At 37.8% G+C, this 14,654-nt stretch overlaps 1 protein-coding gene across 1 annotated transcript in view; it reads left to right on the plus strand.

Moving 5' to 3' along the window:
* The window catches only part of ATP2A2 (ATPase, Ca++ transporting, cardiac muscle, slow twitch 2), a 66,834-nt gene that overhangs the window by 26,679 nt on the left and 25,501 nt on the right, over positions 1 to 14,654 (plus strand). Inside the window, exon 6 of the mRNA XM_012663446.1 lies at positions 13,468 to 13,548. Coding sequence (XP_012518900.1) covers positions 13,468 to 13,548 — 81 coding nt within the window. The remainder of the gene's footprint in view (positions 1 to 13,467; positions 13,549 to 14,654) is intronic.

Raw genomic sequence — 14,654 nt, forward strand, 5'->3', positions numbered from 1 at the left:
AAAAAAAAAAAAAAAATTCTCCATGAACAAAGAATGAAACTTGAAATCAGAAATATGGGGTAGTTTCAACTAATGTAAACATGCTTATGGTGTGCATGCTTTGCAGAATATTTGAAGTCTGTATGTGTGTGTGTTCAGTAATACCTAAGCTTAAAATGTATGCTAGACACTGATAATCTTTCAGATGTTTTATTGATACATTTTTTAAACCGTGAACCACTCTAGATACATACTATTACATTTTACAGTTGAGGAAACTGAGTCTTTGTGAATTATTGCCTTTGCTTTAAACTATAATTAATTCGCTAGGGAACATACAATATACTTTGTATACATAGCATGTGTATCAGTCATAAAGTCCATTTGTCTAATTTTTGTTGCTTGTGCTTCGGTGTCATATCTATGAAAGTATTGCCTAATCCAAGGTCACAAAGACTTTGTATATGATGTGAGGTAGGGATTCAACTTTATTCTTTTGCATGTTGATATCGAGTCATCTCAGCAGCATTTGTTGAAAAGACTTCATTGAATTGTCCTGATACTCCTTTCAAAAATCAATTGATACAAATGTAAGGATTTGTATCTAGACTCTCAGTACTGTTCCATTGGTTCCTGTGCTTATGTCAGTACCGCACTGTCTTGATAGCTGTAACTTAGTATTAAGTTCCAAAATTGGGAAGTTGGAGTCCAACTTTGTTGTTTTTCAAGATCATTTTTGGTCCCTTGCATTTTGATACAAATTTTAAAATTCAGCTTGTCAATTTCTGCAAAAAGCGTGCTGGAATTTTGGGTAAGAATTGTATTGAGTCTATAAATCAGTTTGGGGAATATGGCCATCATAACAATATTAAGTCTTTGGATCCAGGAACATAGAATCCTTTTTTTTTTTTTTTTTAATCTTTCATTTCTTTCAGCATTTTGTAGTTTTCAGTGTACAAATCTTTTACTTTTGTTAACTTTATTCCTAAGTATTTTATTGGTTTTGGGGGGAGCTATTTGTAATTGGAATTTTTCTTTCATTTTTCAGGTTCTTTGCTAGTGTATAGAAATATAGTTGACTTTTGTGTATTGATCTTGTACCTTGCAATCTTGCTGAACTCAGTTGTAGTAATGTTTTAGGAGTTACTTAAGATTTTCTAGGCTGGGTTCAGTGGCTCACGTCTATAATCTCAGCACTTTGGGAGGCCAAGGCAAGGGGATCACTTGAGTCCAGGGGACCAGCCTGGGTAACATAGTGAGAAACTGTCTCTACAAAAAAATAGTAATAAAAATTTTCTATATACATGATAACACATGCGCAAATAGAAGTATTTTTCCTTCTTTACAATCCGGGTGTCCTTTGTTTCTGCCTGATTGCCCTGGCTAGAATCTCCAGTACAGTGTTGAATGAAAATAAGAACAGACATCCCTGTCTTGTTCCTGATCTTAGAGGGAAAGCAACCAGCCCTTCACCATGAAGTATGATGTTAGCTGTAGGTTTCATAGATGCCCTTTATCGTGTTGAAAGCCTGGTTTGTGTTTTCATTTTTAGGTGGTTAATATGCTCTGTTTGGTGACATTACGTGGTATTTGTGTACTTATATTCAAATTGGAAACGATAGTTTAACTAGGTTACTAAGACCAGTAGGTCATTGAATTGGATAGGATGTAATCCTAAGGCATTTACAATGAATTATATGGAATATTTTTGAAAAACATATTGTGGCTATGTAACCTGGGTCAGATAAATAGGTGTTTATTTTATTAATAAGACAAAGATTATATATGTTGAGGCTTCTAAACTTTTTTTGTTGTTGTTAGAATTAGTAATATAATTGACCCTGCAGTTTGGCCTTTAGCCCAATAATTAAGTTCTGTGAAAACTATAGAATTCAATTCTAAATTTTTCTTGATCTGAATTTTTTGTCAGTTGAAGTCTTAATGCATAGTCTGAAAGGATATATGGCATGAATTGTGCTTTTAGACATGGTAGCTTTTATGTTTTTATTTAAATTATGAAGTTGGGCATGAAAGAGTCTTTGATATTTTAGAAAACTAGAAAATATCATAAACTATTTTGAAGTTGAAAATAAGTACTGACCTAATATTTTGATACTTGTAAAAGGGAACAGACCTTTTTGTAGTCATTGGAATGTAAGGGTCAGGTCCTGATTTTAGGTGATAAAGTTCTTTTTGTCAGCTTTTGCAAGATATTTGGTAGGATGGTTCTGCTGAATTTTCTGAAGGCTAAGATGGACTAGGTGGGTTTTTGAGGGAGTGGTGGAGGGAGTTAAGGAAATTAAATTTTAGATGTTGCTGTACCAGCTTATAACCTTTCCAAAGGGAAATTGTGTAAGCATACGTGGCAAATGCTTATGTAAACCTTAAAAGTGTCTAGAACACAGGAGCCAAATAAAATTGATTTCGCAAGTAAAAATATGGTAGTGATGACCCACGTGTTCACACTCTGAAGCCACAGTAATTTTACATTATCTTAATGCTGGGAAAATACTTCTCCAGATAAATCAGGAGTAGTAACATTGTGTCTAATCTTATGATAAATGAGTCAGTGTTTTTAAGCTTTCTCTATTATCTGCTCATATTATGAAAGAGAATCAAGCTATGATAACCATAAAAGTTTTAATTTTAGAACCTTAGGGTTTTTAGTATGTGCCCCAGGGGGGTTATTTATTGACTTCTCAGGGGCACTGTTTTCAGGATTGTTTAAAAGAAAGTTCATGTATCTTGGTAACCCAGGGTTGATGAATAGCACAAGGACATAAATATCCTCAGATGACTTCTGTCCTGTAATATACTCTGGAGCAAATAAGTATTTTAAGATTATGTAAGTGATGGAAATGACACAATCTTAACATAAAATTGCATTTGCTTTAGAGTGTCTATAAAAAATTGATATTTTTATTTCCTAAAATGAAGACTAAATATTCAACAGTAGTGCCAGCAATTTCAAGATTTATTCAAGAATAAAAAAAATAGGCCAGATGTGGTGGCTTATGCCTGTAATCTCAGCACTTTGGGAGGCCAAGGCAGGAGTACTGCTTGAGGCCAAGAGTTTGAAACCAGCCTGGGGAACATATTGAGACCCCTGTCTCTATCAAAAAAAAAAAGCCAGGAATGGTGGCATATGCCTGTAGTCCCAATTACTTGGGAGGCTGAGGCAGGAGGATTGCTTGAGCCCAGAAGTTTGAGGTTACAGTGAGCTATGATGACACCATTGCACTTTAGCCTGGGCAAAATGAGACCCTGCGTGGTGAGAGGAAAAGTATAATTCTTAACCTTGATGGCTATTTAAAAGAAGGAAAGATTCACTTTTGATAGTCAACACACAGTAATGAGATTTTTCAAGCAGTTGAGTAAAAGGCTAGGTTGTGAAATAGATGACTCAATTCGTATAAGAAAACCTAGATTATTATCCTAATTCTGTATGACATTGGACAAAGTAAATTAATCTCTATAGAATCAGGTAATTGGAGTAGAATTTTTTTTCTTTATAGATGGTGTCTCACTATGTTGCCCAGGCTGGTCTTGAACTCCTGGCCTCTAGTGATCCTCCCCCTTCAGCCCCTCACAGTGCCAGGATTAGAGGCATGAGCCACTGCGCTTGGCCAGACTAGACTCTTTTTCAGTTTTCTGGCTATAACAAGTGTCTGATTCAGATAGTGTGACGATGAGTCCATGTGGGCTTCCTTTGCCTTTTAGAAAGCTGCTCAATGTTCAAAGGCAGGCTGCTCCAACAGCACCAAACATTTAGTCCTTACCTCCTGAGCTCCCTAATACAAATATTAGAGAAGTTAAATCTGTGCTGTAGAGCAGAGGAGTTGGCAAACTGTTTTTGGAAATGTCCAGCTAGTAAATATTTTAGGCTTTGTGGACCACAACAGTCTCCGTAGCAAAATCTTTTTAATAGATAACCATCTTAAAAGTGTAAAAATGGGCCAGGCATGGTGGCTCATGTCTGTAATCCCAGCACTTTGGGAGACTGTGGCAGGAGGGTCATTTGAGGCCAGGAGTTTGAGACCAGCCTGGGCAACAGTGAGACTCCGCCTCTACAAAAAATAAAAAATTAGCCAGGTGTAGTGGTTTGCACCTATGGTCCCAGCTACTCAGGAGGATTGCTTGAGCCCATGATCATACCACTGCATTCCAGCCTGGGCAAGAGAGTGAGACCCCATCTCGTTAAAAAAAAAACAAAAGTAAAAATGAGGTTTTTTTGTTGTTGTTGTTTGTTGTTTTTTTTTTTTTTTGAGACAGTGTCTTGCTTTGTTGCCCTGGCTAGAGTACCGTGGCATCAGCCTAGCTCACAGCAACCTCAAACTCCTGGGCTCAAGCAATCCTTCTGCCTCAGCCTCCTCAGTAGCTGGGACTACAGGCATGCACCACCATGCCCGGATAATTTTTTCTATATATGTATATTTTTAGTTGTCCAGATAATTTCTTTCTATTTTTTGGTAGAGACGGGGTCTCACTCTTGCTCAGGCTGGTCTAGAACTCCTGACCTTGAGTGATCCACCTGCCTCGGCCTCCCAGAGTGCTAGGATTACAGGCATGAGCCACCGCGCCCGACCTAGAGCAGTTTCTAATCATTCCAGATCACGGTCGCTTCGAGAATTAATGAAATCTATGGACTTTCTCTCCAAAGATGCATATTCAAAATCTTGCATACAATTCCAGGAGTTTCATTAACCCTCCTTTCCAGAATTCTACCCCAAGATTCTAGCTATTTGGTTTTAAAAATTGAAGTATGGTTAAAAAGTATAATTACAGGCTGGGCGCAGTGGCTCACGCCTGTAATCCTAGCTGGGAGGCCGAGGTGGGCAGATTGTTTGAGCTCAGGAGTTCGAAACCAGCCTGAGCAAGAGCGAGACCCCGTCTCTACTAAAATTAGAAAGAAATTAATTGGACAACTAAAAATATATAGAAAAAATTAGCCGGGCATGGTGGCGCATGCCTGTAGTCCCAGCTACTCGGGAGGCTGAGGCAGGAGGATCGCTTGAGCCCAGGAGTTTGAGGTTGCTGTGAGCTAGGCCTATGCCATGGCACTCTACCCGGGGTGACAAAGCGAGACTCTGTCTCAAAAAAAAAAAAAAAAAAAAAAAGTATAATTACATAAAATACTGTCTGGGTTAAGCAATTTACATACTGTTGATGTGTGAACAGTTTTTGCCTGTTCTTCAAGTGATAGACATAGTTTAGAGAAGTAGAAGGAAAGATGTGTGACCAGATAAGGTGTTCACCATGTTTGTTCTTTGTTGTCTTTTCTCCTCACATGTTATTGTTTCACAGTGAGGAGAAGGATCAGAGAGCAAGGGCCAGTTAGAAATGCAGGTCTGAGACATCTGTCTCTAGATAACAGTAGAAATCATTCTTTTAGTTCCTGTAAATCCCGGAAACTATATCTCTTCTCAAAACAGATTGATTGTTTTTGAGATAGGGTCTCACTCTGCCCAGGCTGGGAGTTCAGTGGCACAGTCATAGCTCACTGCAGCTTCGAACTCCTGGCCTCAAGCAATCCTTCCGCCTTGGCTTCCCAAAGTTGCTGGGATTAACAGGTGTGAGTCACTGTGCCTGCAAATTCTTAATTTTAAAGCTTGTATATAGGCAGAAGAGCAAAGTAGTCTAAAACAAAAATCAGTGTAGATGTATTAGAAGCAGAGTTTTGAGACCTAGTGCCCTTTAGCACTGTCAGGATAGCTAAGACACAAAGAACTATAAGACGTGGGACTCTGAGAGGTCTTCCCAACCATCACACTATGATGGACCTGTTGATCTTGAAGCCTGGTCTGATTTTTCATTGGGCTGGCATTTCCTGATTTCCTGTAATCGACTCCTCCCCACCGTCCATGACTCAGTGGTAGTCACAGTACCGGTAAGTGTCAACCTTTCTATTCTTGCCACTGAGATTAAGATTTTGGAAAAAGTAGAAGAAACCACGTGGCCTGGGATCACCTTTCCTAAATGTTAAAAAAAACTACCAAAATTGACAGCTTTGACTATGTACAACTTTTATATGGAAGATAATAGGACTTTTGAAAAATAATCAAAGTGCTTAGCATTACCAGTGCTCAGAAAAATACAAGAGTGAGAGTACAGGGAAATGGCAGGGATATAAATTTGGTGGGAGTATACATTTGTAGGGAAGTTTTGCTTCTATGACTATCATCCAGAAGTAAAAGATTTGCATAAAGGTGTTCACATTGTAACAATGTAAGAGGAAAAATTAGAATCACCTTAGATGGCCATGAAAATGGGGAATGATTGAGTTCATAGTATGGCTTTAAAATACTGTGCCCTTGAACAAGTATCTTTCAGTGCCTCATTTGCCTCATCTGTAAACAGGGAATGAAGATTTTAGAGCTGTGAGAGCCCTCACACAGCGGTAGAAGTAGTAGTCTCCAAATCTTAGTGGTTACTATTACTATGCAGCCATTAAAAAAGAATGAGGTAGATCTGTATATACTGATGTAAAAGGAGGTCTGATTTTGTTTTAATGAAGTTTTAATAAGTGTTATTCATAAAGGTCCAAAATATAGATACTGTTTCCTGTATATTTGTTGAATGAGGGGGAAAGGAATTTGGGTTTCACCTTTTAAAATCATGTTTTACTTTTGTAATTTAAAAAATCTATATTGGTGGGTATGCCAAATATTGTGCCCTCTAACCTTGCTTAGTGCATGGTTGCCTCTATAACATCTCATAAGGGGTTATATTGCTGCTGCTTATACCTCTAGTAACTGGAAACTTGCCTGCTTAGGACCAGCTGTGCCATTTTTAGTCAGTTTTGTTATAAAATATTCCTTGTGAGCTAAAATATACTTGTCTGTTCTGTATGTTAGCTTTTTGCTTTGGGGCCACATAGAAATTTGATTCATCACCGTTTTAGAGCTGGATGCTCATGAAGCCTTATTTTAGAGATGAGGAAACTAAAACTGAGAGTTTGTAACTTGTCCAAGAGTATGTGGCAGTTCATAGTAGAACTGGGAGTGTCAAGGGTTAACATTGTGGTGTATCCTAAAATTTTTTTATTTCCTAGTTAGTCTTAGATCTTTCAGTTGATTCAAACCCTTTACCATCTTGGTAATTCTCTGTTGGTGCTCAGACTGAATGTAGTTATGTAAATGGAGTCCGGTTGACAATTCTAGGCGCATTTTGTCTGCTTTTACAGACTGAAGAAACTTCTTTGGCAGCCTTAATTACTCTACCAGCTAAAAACTGCCAGTCTTTCTCAAGTGTTCTTCTCCCTTGTGCCCCCTCCCATCTCTAATCCTCTACTAGCATCGATGTTTTTTGGTTTTAGTCTAAATGTAGAATGTAAGCATCTATCATTAAACCTCAGCTCAATCTTCTTGTATCCTGATTTTTCGTTGTTCCTAGCTTTGTGATACTGTTCAGCTTGATAATTAGAAGTCTGATGCTTGTATATTAAAGGATATACGCATGCCAAGTACTTTATTTATTGACACATATTTTATTTGGCACCCATTACGTGCCAGGTACAGTGCTAGGGGCTAGGAAATCAGTGGTGATGATCAGTGACTTTGCCTTCCTGGAGCTTTTGGTCTAGTGGGGGAGACTCATCAAAACAGTGTGAGTAAGGCCAGGCGCAGTGGCTCACGCCTGTAATCCTAGCCCTCTGAGAGGCCGAGGAGGGAGGATTTCGTGAGCTCAGGAGTTCAAGACCAGCCTAAGCAAAAGTGAGACCCCGTCTCTACTAAAAAACAAAACAAAAAAACTGTGTTTGAGTATAAGGAAAGGACAAGATACTCTGTGGGCACACAGGAAGTAAGGTATAAGGAATACCAGCCTAATCTGGAAGCTCAAGAAAAGCCTTGCTGTTTGTGGGAAAAGTGAGGGTATGTGAAGGCCTGGAAAGAAAAAACGTGTTCAATGCTCAGGGGGAGATGAGAGTGGTGAGAGGCCAGCACCTAGTGGTGGTTGAGTCAAGGAAGGTCATTGGTGGGATGCCAAATCTTATCTCAAGTCAAGTAGGAAGAAGCTTTTGAAAGATTTTAAACAAGACAATGATACCACATTTGCATTTTTAAAAGATAATACTCCTCAAAATGTAGTAATATGCTATGGCACTTTATAGTGTCCTTCCTTGCTCATCCTGAGACCTGGAAATAGTTTTAAGTAGGCAGGTAGCACTTCTCAAGTGAAGAATTCATTCATTATGCTGGAGTACAAAATTTATGACTCAAATTGGAAACAGTGAAAACGTTTGAGTCACAGTTACTTGTTTAAGTAATTTGGGATAATTAATTCTATTATGGCTTGCTTTTCCTAGGAGCCATTTAAACTCAAAAACAATAGTGGTATTTAGGAGACAATTTCTGATTGTATATAGTTTTCTCTTAGAAAAGATTCGAATAACTCTCTGGTGGCATTTGTCACAATAAATTAGATTTTAAAAATCTGTATATACAAATGAGATTAATAAAAAGGATTTTCTTGAATAATGCTGATTTTTAACCACCAGTATTTATATTTGACATACATGGTGCAAATAAGTATCATGGCTCTAAACACTCCTTATAAAGAAAGCTTACATTTCCAAAGTGTGGCAAAGTGATAATTTCTTTTAATTGTCTCTTTCTTGCACTCGTGGTGAAGTATACTCTGAGGATTTTGTTCCGAGTGGAAATCTTTATTGTGGTAGCAGATTAAAGAGCTATAGACTTAGGGAGCCAAGAGCCGAATTTGAAAAGTGTCAGATATTAAACAAATGGAAGGTAGTTTAACAGAGTTTATTCTTTTATAATACCTGCCTCAACCCAAAGACTCAGAGGGAAAAAAAAAAAATTGGAAGATTGCAGAGCATCCTCTTGGCAAGTGTAAGAATTTTCCACTACCACTTGCCCTAAGGGCACTGACATGCCTCATCAGGGAAATATCACTGGATGTGATCATCAGAACAACACAGCCTGCTCCTCTTGCACAAAACCCTCTGTCTGGAATTCACAGAAGTCCGTGGACAAAGGGAAATTGTTATGTCTTCCTTTGAAAAGTATTTGGTGGATCTTTACTTTCATGGATCTTAGCTCCTTAAGAGAACCTGCTTCCTAATAGTGTCAATCCTAAATTGACTGTGTTACAGACAAAAAGAATGAAGCTGAGTCACACGGAGCAGGTTAAACAAACTTTTTCATTACTTGTATTTCTTTAGGCAAGACTCCTTTTACTTCCTGGCCTGAGTTCCTGTGTGTAAAATGAAGGAATAATGGCTTGGTGAAGATAATGTGACAGGCCTTCTAGCTATAAAGCCAGTTTGGATTTATGCTTCTTTAGTATCTTTCCATGAAGAGATCAGTTTCTAATGGAAACCAGTTAAACACACAGTTTTAAGGTAGCAGCACATTTCCCAAATGTTGGGAGGTTTAGGGGCTTGTTAGTGTAGAGCTAGGGTAACTGGTACATGATAAACAGCACAGTGTAAAGGCAGCATGCTCTAAACAAGCGAGATCTGTGACTCAAGTTGTTTTTTACCCCTTGCATTAACTTTTTTAGTGTATTTGGAAAACGTTTTTAAAATTCCTAGATCCCACTCCAAATGCATCAAACCATACTCTCAAAAAGTGGGTCCTGAAAACCTGTACAAGGCTCCCAGATCAACTCTTCTTGTAATTCCTATATATTTAATTACCTCCCAATTAGAATGGAAATTATAAGATGAAAGACAAGTTAAGAGCTCGAGGCCAGTTTTTAGGGGCTTCCCAGGTCATTTGTTCCTCTAGCATTTGCCATTTGAGGTGTTCCTCAATATTTGGCCAACAATTAAATCAATACAGTTTCTGTACAGCAAAGAGATAGTCTTCATATATTTCAGTAGACTTTTAGGGAAAGAGTCCCTGTTGGTTTCTTTGTAATGCCAGTATAAATATAACTTCTTATGCAACATTATATAGTATTGGTCCTACCTTACACTAATAGATATAGGTTGAGTCTCCCTAATCTGAAATGCTCCAGAATCAGAAACTTTTTGAACACCAACATGACACTTAAAGGAAATGCTCACTGGAGCATTTCAGATTTTGGGGTTTTTGGATTATGTATGCTCAACTGGTAAGAAGATGGAGCAAATATTATAAAATCCCAAACATTTCTGGCTCCAGGCATTTTGGATAAGGGATGCGCACTCAACCCATAATTCCTGTGTTACCTGGGAAATTTAACCTTAGTATTTATTGCCTCAGAAGTACATTTTATGTTCATTTTAGATCCTCTGAGTTTCCACTGAAACACAGCAGAATAAATGCCAAGATATTGCTTTTGTATCCTCTTATAGGTTGTCCTCAATTTGAATATGAAATTTGCTGACCTTTTAAAACAGGCATGTGAGAGTATGAGCTAAGGCTTATATGTGGAATTGTTTAAATAGCATTACTGTGTATTTACAGCACTTGCAGTGCAGAGATACGATTGAGGACCTCTGTTGCCACATTGGGCAGAACTCTCATCTTCTGCTCCCATACAGTCATGACATAAATCCCCTGAGACATCAAACGAACATTTGCAAGTAAATTATCCATTTAGGGTCGTAACACTCAGCCTTGAAGTGTACTCTTTTCAGAATGTTTAAGGGAATGTGAGATCAAGTTAATTATGATAAGCAGAAATAATACAATATAGGGCATTTAAGCTATTGAAGACCACTAAAGTTTAGAATATGGTTGCTTTGTCTTAATCATCTGTTAGATGTCTTCCCTTCAGTGTAGTATGAGCAGAGATATTCAAGTGAAAGGTTTTAGTTTGTTCAGTCTGAATATTGCTGTTCATTGCATAAGCATTTCCAGCAGGAATATTTCACCTTAACTTAAATGTCCCTGCAGTCAAATGCAGGGATGATCATTGCCTCTTGAGATTATATATTGACAAACTCTTTCTGTGCCACCTCATGACCACATTGCCTACTTATGCTATAGGGTTGTTTCATGCACTACAGTTAAAAAAGCAAAACCATATTCTCCTTGAATTTAAAAGCTCTAAAGTGCAGAAAAATCAGAACTAAATTGAAAGTGGAACAAGTTTAACCATTTCCTTCTTGGATGGGATGGCTAGTGGAGACTGGTTCTTGCCGTGTTGCCTAGGCTAGTCTCAAACTCCTGGCCTCAAGTGATCCTCTGCCTTGGCCTCCCAAAGTGCTGAGATCACAGGTGTCAGCTACTGCGCCCAACTGCCATTTCATATGTAACTGGTTATAGTTCAGTGTGCAGAGTAAAATGGAGATTGGCTTAAAAATACTGTCTGCAGTCACAGGGTGAATTTGTTTATTCTAATTTTTAGCTACCCCTGCATAAAAGTTCCAAAACCACCTTAATTACCTTTCAGAAAAAAATGGAAAGCTGTTTACACTTACTTTAATGTCCATCTGCTTTCATATGGATGTACGCTCATTCAGCAATATTTGAAACCAACAGTGGTCTGGACACTGTTCTCAAGGTACATGTGAAACATTGGCTTTGCCTGTTACTAGGTCTGTGTTGTGGCATTTTACTTTATACACATCAAGGAAAGGGGCTGAGATGTGGACCCTTCAAGGGCTAGTGAAGGAACTCATTGGCCCAGGAAAGAAGGCTCAGTTGACTTAAAGATCTTCTTCAGGTTATTGAAGAGGTTTATTCATTTATGTGATAATTCAAATTTTAAAAGGTACCAAAGGGTATAAAGTAAAAAGTCTCCCTCCACCCATGCCCCACCTATGCAGTGTTACCAGTTTGTTAACCTTCCTGGAGGTATTTTATTATAGCTTTGGTAGCCCCATATAAGTGATGTTTCACATCTTGTATTTTCCCTCTCTTAATACAGTGTATCCTAAGAATTTTCACTTCAGTGTGAAAAGTTATCTCATCTTTCTGCTGTTAACAAAAAACTATGCTGTGAATACATGTTGTGTGAATGTATCTATAGAATAAATTCCTAGTAGTGCAATCTGTGGGATAAAAAGATTATGCCTTGCAGTTTTGATATATATTGCTAATTTGCCTGTTAGAGTTTACAACTGTTGTTACTTTCATATGCACACAGCAGCACGTACAGGAGAAGTAGACATAAAGTCTGGAAGCATAGGTAAACTATTAAATGGGCTGTTAATATTCCATGATATAGCAGTTAGTGATGTTACATTAATCTGTGCACATGTACCTGATGAGTTGCCTCCAGTGATGTGTACCTCTGATTTTTTGTTTTGTTTTGAGACAGAGTCTCACTCTGTTGCCTCGGCTAGAGTACAGTTGTGTCATCATGGATCACTGCAACCTCACATTCCTGGGCTTGCGGTCCTCCTGTCTCAGCCTCTCAAGTAGCTGGGACTACAGGCACATACCACCACGCCTCCCTGATTTTTCTGTTTTTGATAGAGACAGGGTCTCGCTCTTGCTTAAGCTGGTCTTGAACTCCTGACCTCAAGCCATCCTCCTGCCTCAGCCTCCCAGAGTGCTAGAATTACAGGTGCGAGCCACTGCGCCCAGCCTGAATTTTTTTTTTTTTTAACTTTAACTGATTAAAACTGCAATATTTCCATGCCTTGTGGTCATGCTGTTTGAGAATTCCTGTTTCTCTGATGTTTGTACTCTTACTAAAGAAGAAAAAATTTTTAAAAATAAAAAAATGAATTCCCATTTCTATACATCATTGCCAACTGGGTCTATTTTCTCAATTCTTGTTTGTCAATTTGATAGTTTCTAAGAGTAGCATTTCCATGTAGTTTTATTTTGCATTTGTTGCGTGAGGTTAATTGAATATCTTCTAAAAGATATGTTTCATGTTCATAGTAATTTAGCCGTTTTGATGGAATGAACCATGACATTTACAACTTGATTCCCCTCCTCTCACTGTGCCTCGTATATATGTAGTAAGCCTAAGAAAATATGTTACACCAAACTCTTTATTTCTCCCCGCCCCCCGCCTTTTTTTTTAAGTGGCAAGGTTCTCTCTGTCACCCAGGCTAGAGTGCAGTGGCGTCATCATAGCTTACTGCTGCCCTGAACTCTTGCGCTTAAGCAATTCTCCTGCCTCACCCTCCCGGGTAGCTGCAGTTACAGGTGTGCATCACCACACCCAGCTAATTTTTTTTAAGAACTTTTTGTAGAGACACGGTCTCGCCATGTTGCCCAAGCTGGTCTGGAACTCCTGGGCTGAAGCAATCCTCCCACTTTAGCCTCCCAGAGTGCTGGGATTGCAGGTGCATGCCACTGTGCGAGGCTCAGACTCTCTAGAATAACGTGTACTTAGGTTTTCCTAAACATCATTGTCTTCCTCCTATGTAATTCAAATTTTGTATCCATGCTATGTAATTCAGATTTTATGACCCTGAGATAGGTGGGTCACCTTGCTTGTTTTAGCAGAATTTGATATATTGATGCTATATACAGGTTACTTACTTTCTTAAAAAATTGTGTTTGATTTGGAGACAAATTCGTCTGTAGGTTGCAAAAGTTGCTTATTTTAGTTGCATTTTTTCCTCCCAATTAGTTGGTGACAAAGTTCCTGCTGATATAAGATTAACTTCCATCAAATCTACAACTCTAAGAGTTGACCAGTCGATTCTCACAGGTAAATATTGTATATTGGAAGGTCATTGAATTTCTGAAGCCCCCTCATATCCCATGATAACAGTTGACTCTTGCCCCACTGACTGTTTACAGTATCATACCACCCTAGTCCTAAGATACCTATTTCTTAGTGCTTTATCGATAAGGTTTTTTGCCAATATGGGCTTTAAAGCCATGATTTAAAAACAAAACAAATGTGGCTTTTATCTCATAAGGCCCCTGTTTATCTTTTTAACTTTAAGAAAACATTATAGTTTTTATTTTAAAATAAAATCATTATGTTTTTATAGTTTTAAAAAGGTTACAAATTCCTTCATTAGCAGAGGTAATAGTCTTAAGGTTGAAGTGTTGTCCTTCTGTTTTGTGGAAAGTGAATTACTTATTTGGTGTTTTTTTTTCCAGGCAGAAAAATAGATTCCAGTGCTGTAATTTTTTTCATTGGAGGAATGTTAATCTTGCAGCTATTGTACTTTACAATAATCAAATGTACAATTAACAAAAGTTAATTCCCCTAAGAGGTGAATGTTTTACTACCTGGAGTTTGTGCACACTTAGATTTTGAATTGTTTGGAACATTTTCCCATTTTGTGTGATAAAGGCTCAGGCTAGGGTGGAGGGTTCATAGTAACTGGAAGTAAGGTTGTCAGAAGATTAACAATAAATACAATGCTAACCTAGATTAAATAATGAGTAAATGTAAAACCTAAAGGCTTTATCTGATTATCAGTTTTGAAAAGCAACTAATGTCATGGAGATAATGATATGAATAACCTGGGCTCTGTACTTTTTAATTATTTCTTTATGAATAGCTTATCTATTAAAACTCTCATTAGCAACAAGCTGAAAGCCAATTAAGCCATAAAATGTTGGGGAAGTGATGGGGTTATATATATGAAATTCTTATGGTGTGCCTACAAAAATAAATTCTATTTTAAAATTTTATGAGTTTCTTGAATGTCCATATCTTTTAAAAATTAATCATACTGTAGTTTTAGGCTAAATTGAAGAACCAAGTTTTTTGGTCAAATACTGAGAGTGAAGTTTGCTACCTAAATTAACACTTGCAGACATATTTCACTTTACAGATTGACCCTGATAATATACCTC

This window comes from Propithecus coquereli, unplaced genomic scaffold, assembly GCF_000956105.1.
Source record: "Propithecus coquereli isolate 6110/MARCELLA unplaced genomic scaffold, Pcoq_1.0 Scaffold81, whole genome shotgun sequence".
Taxonomy (NCBI): Eukaryota; Metazoa; Chordata; class Mammalia; order Primates; family Indriidae; genus Propithecus; species Propithecus coquereli.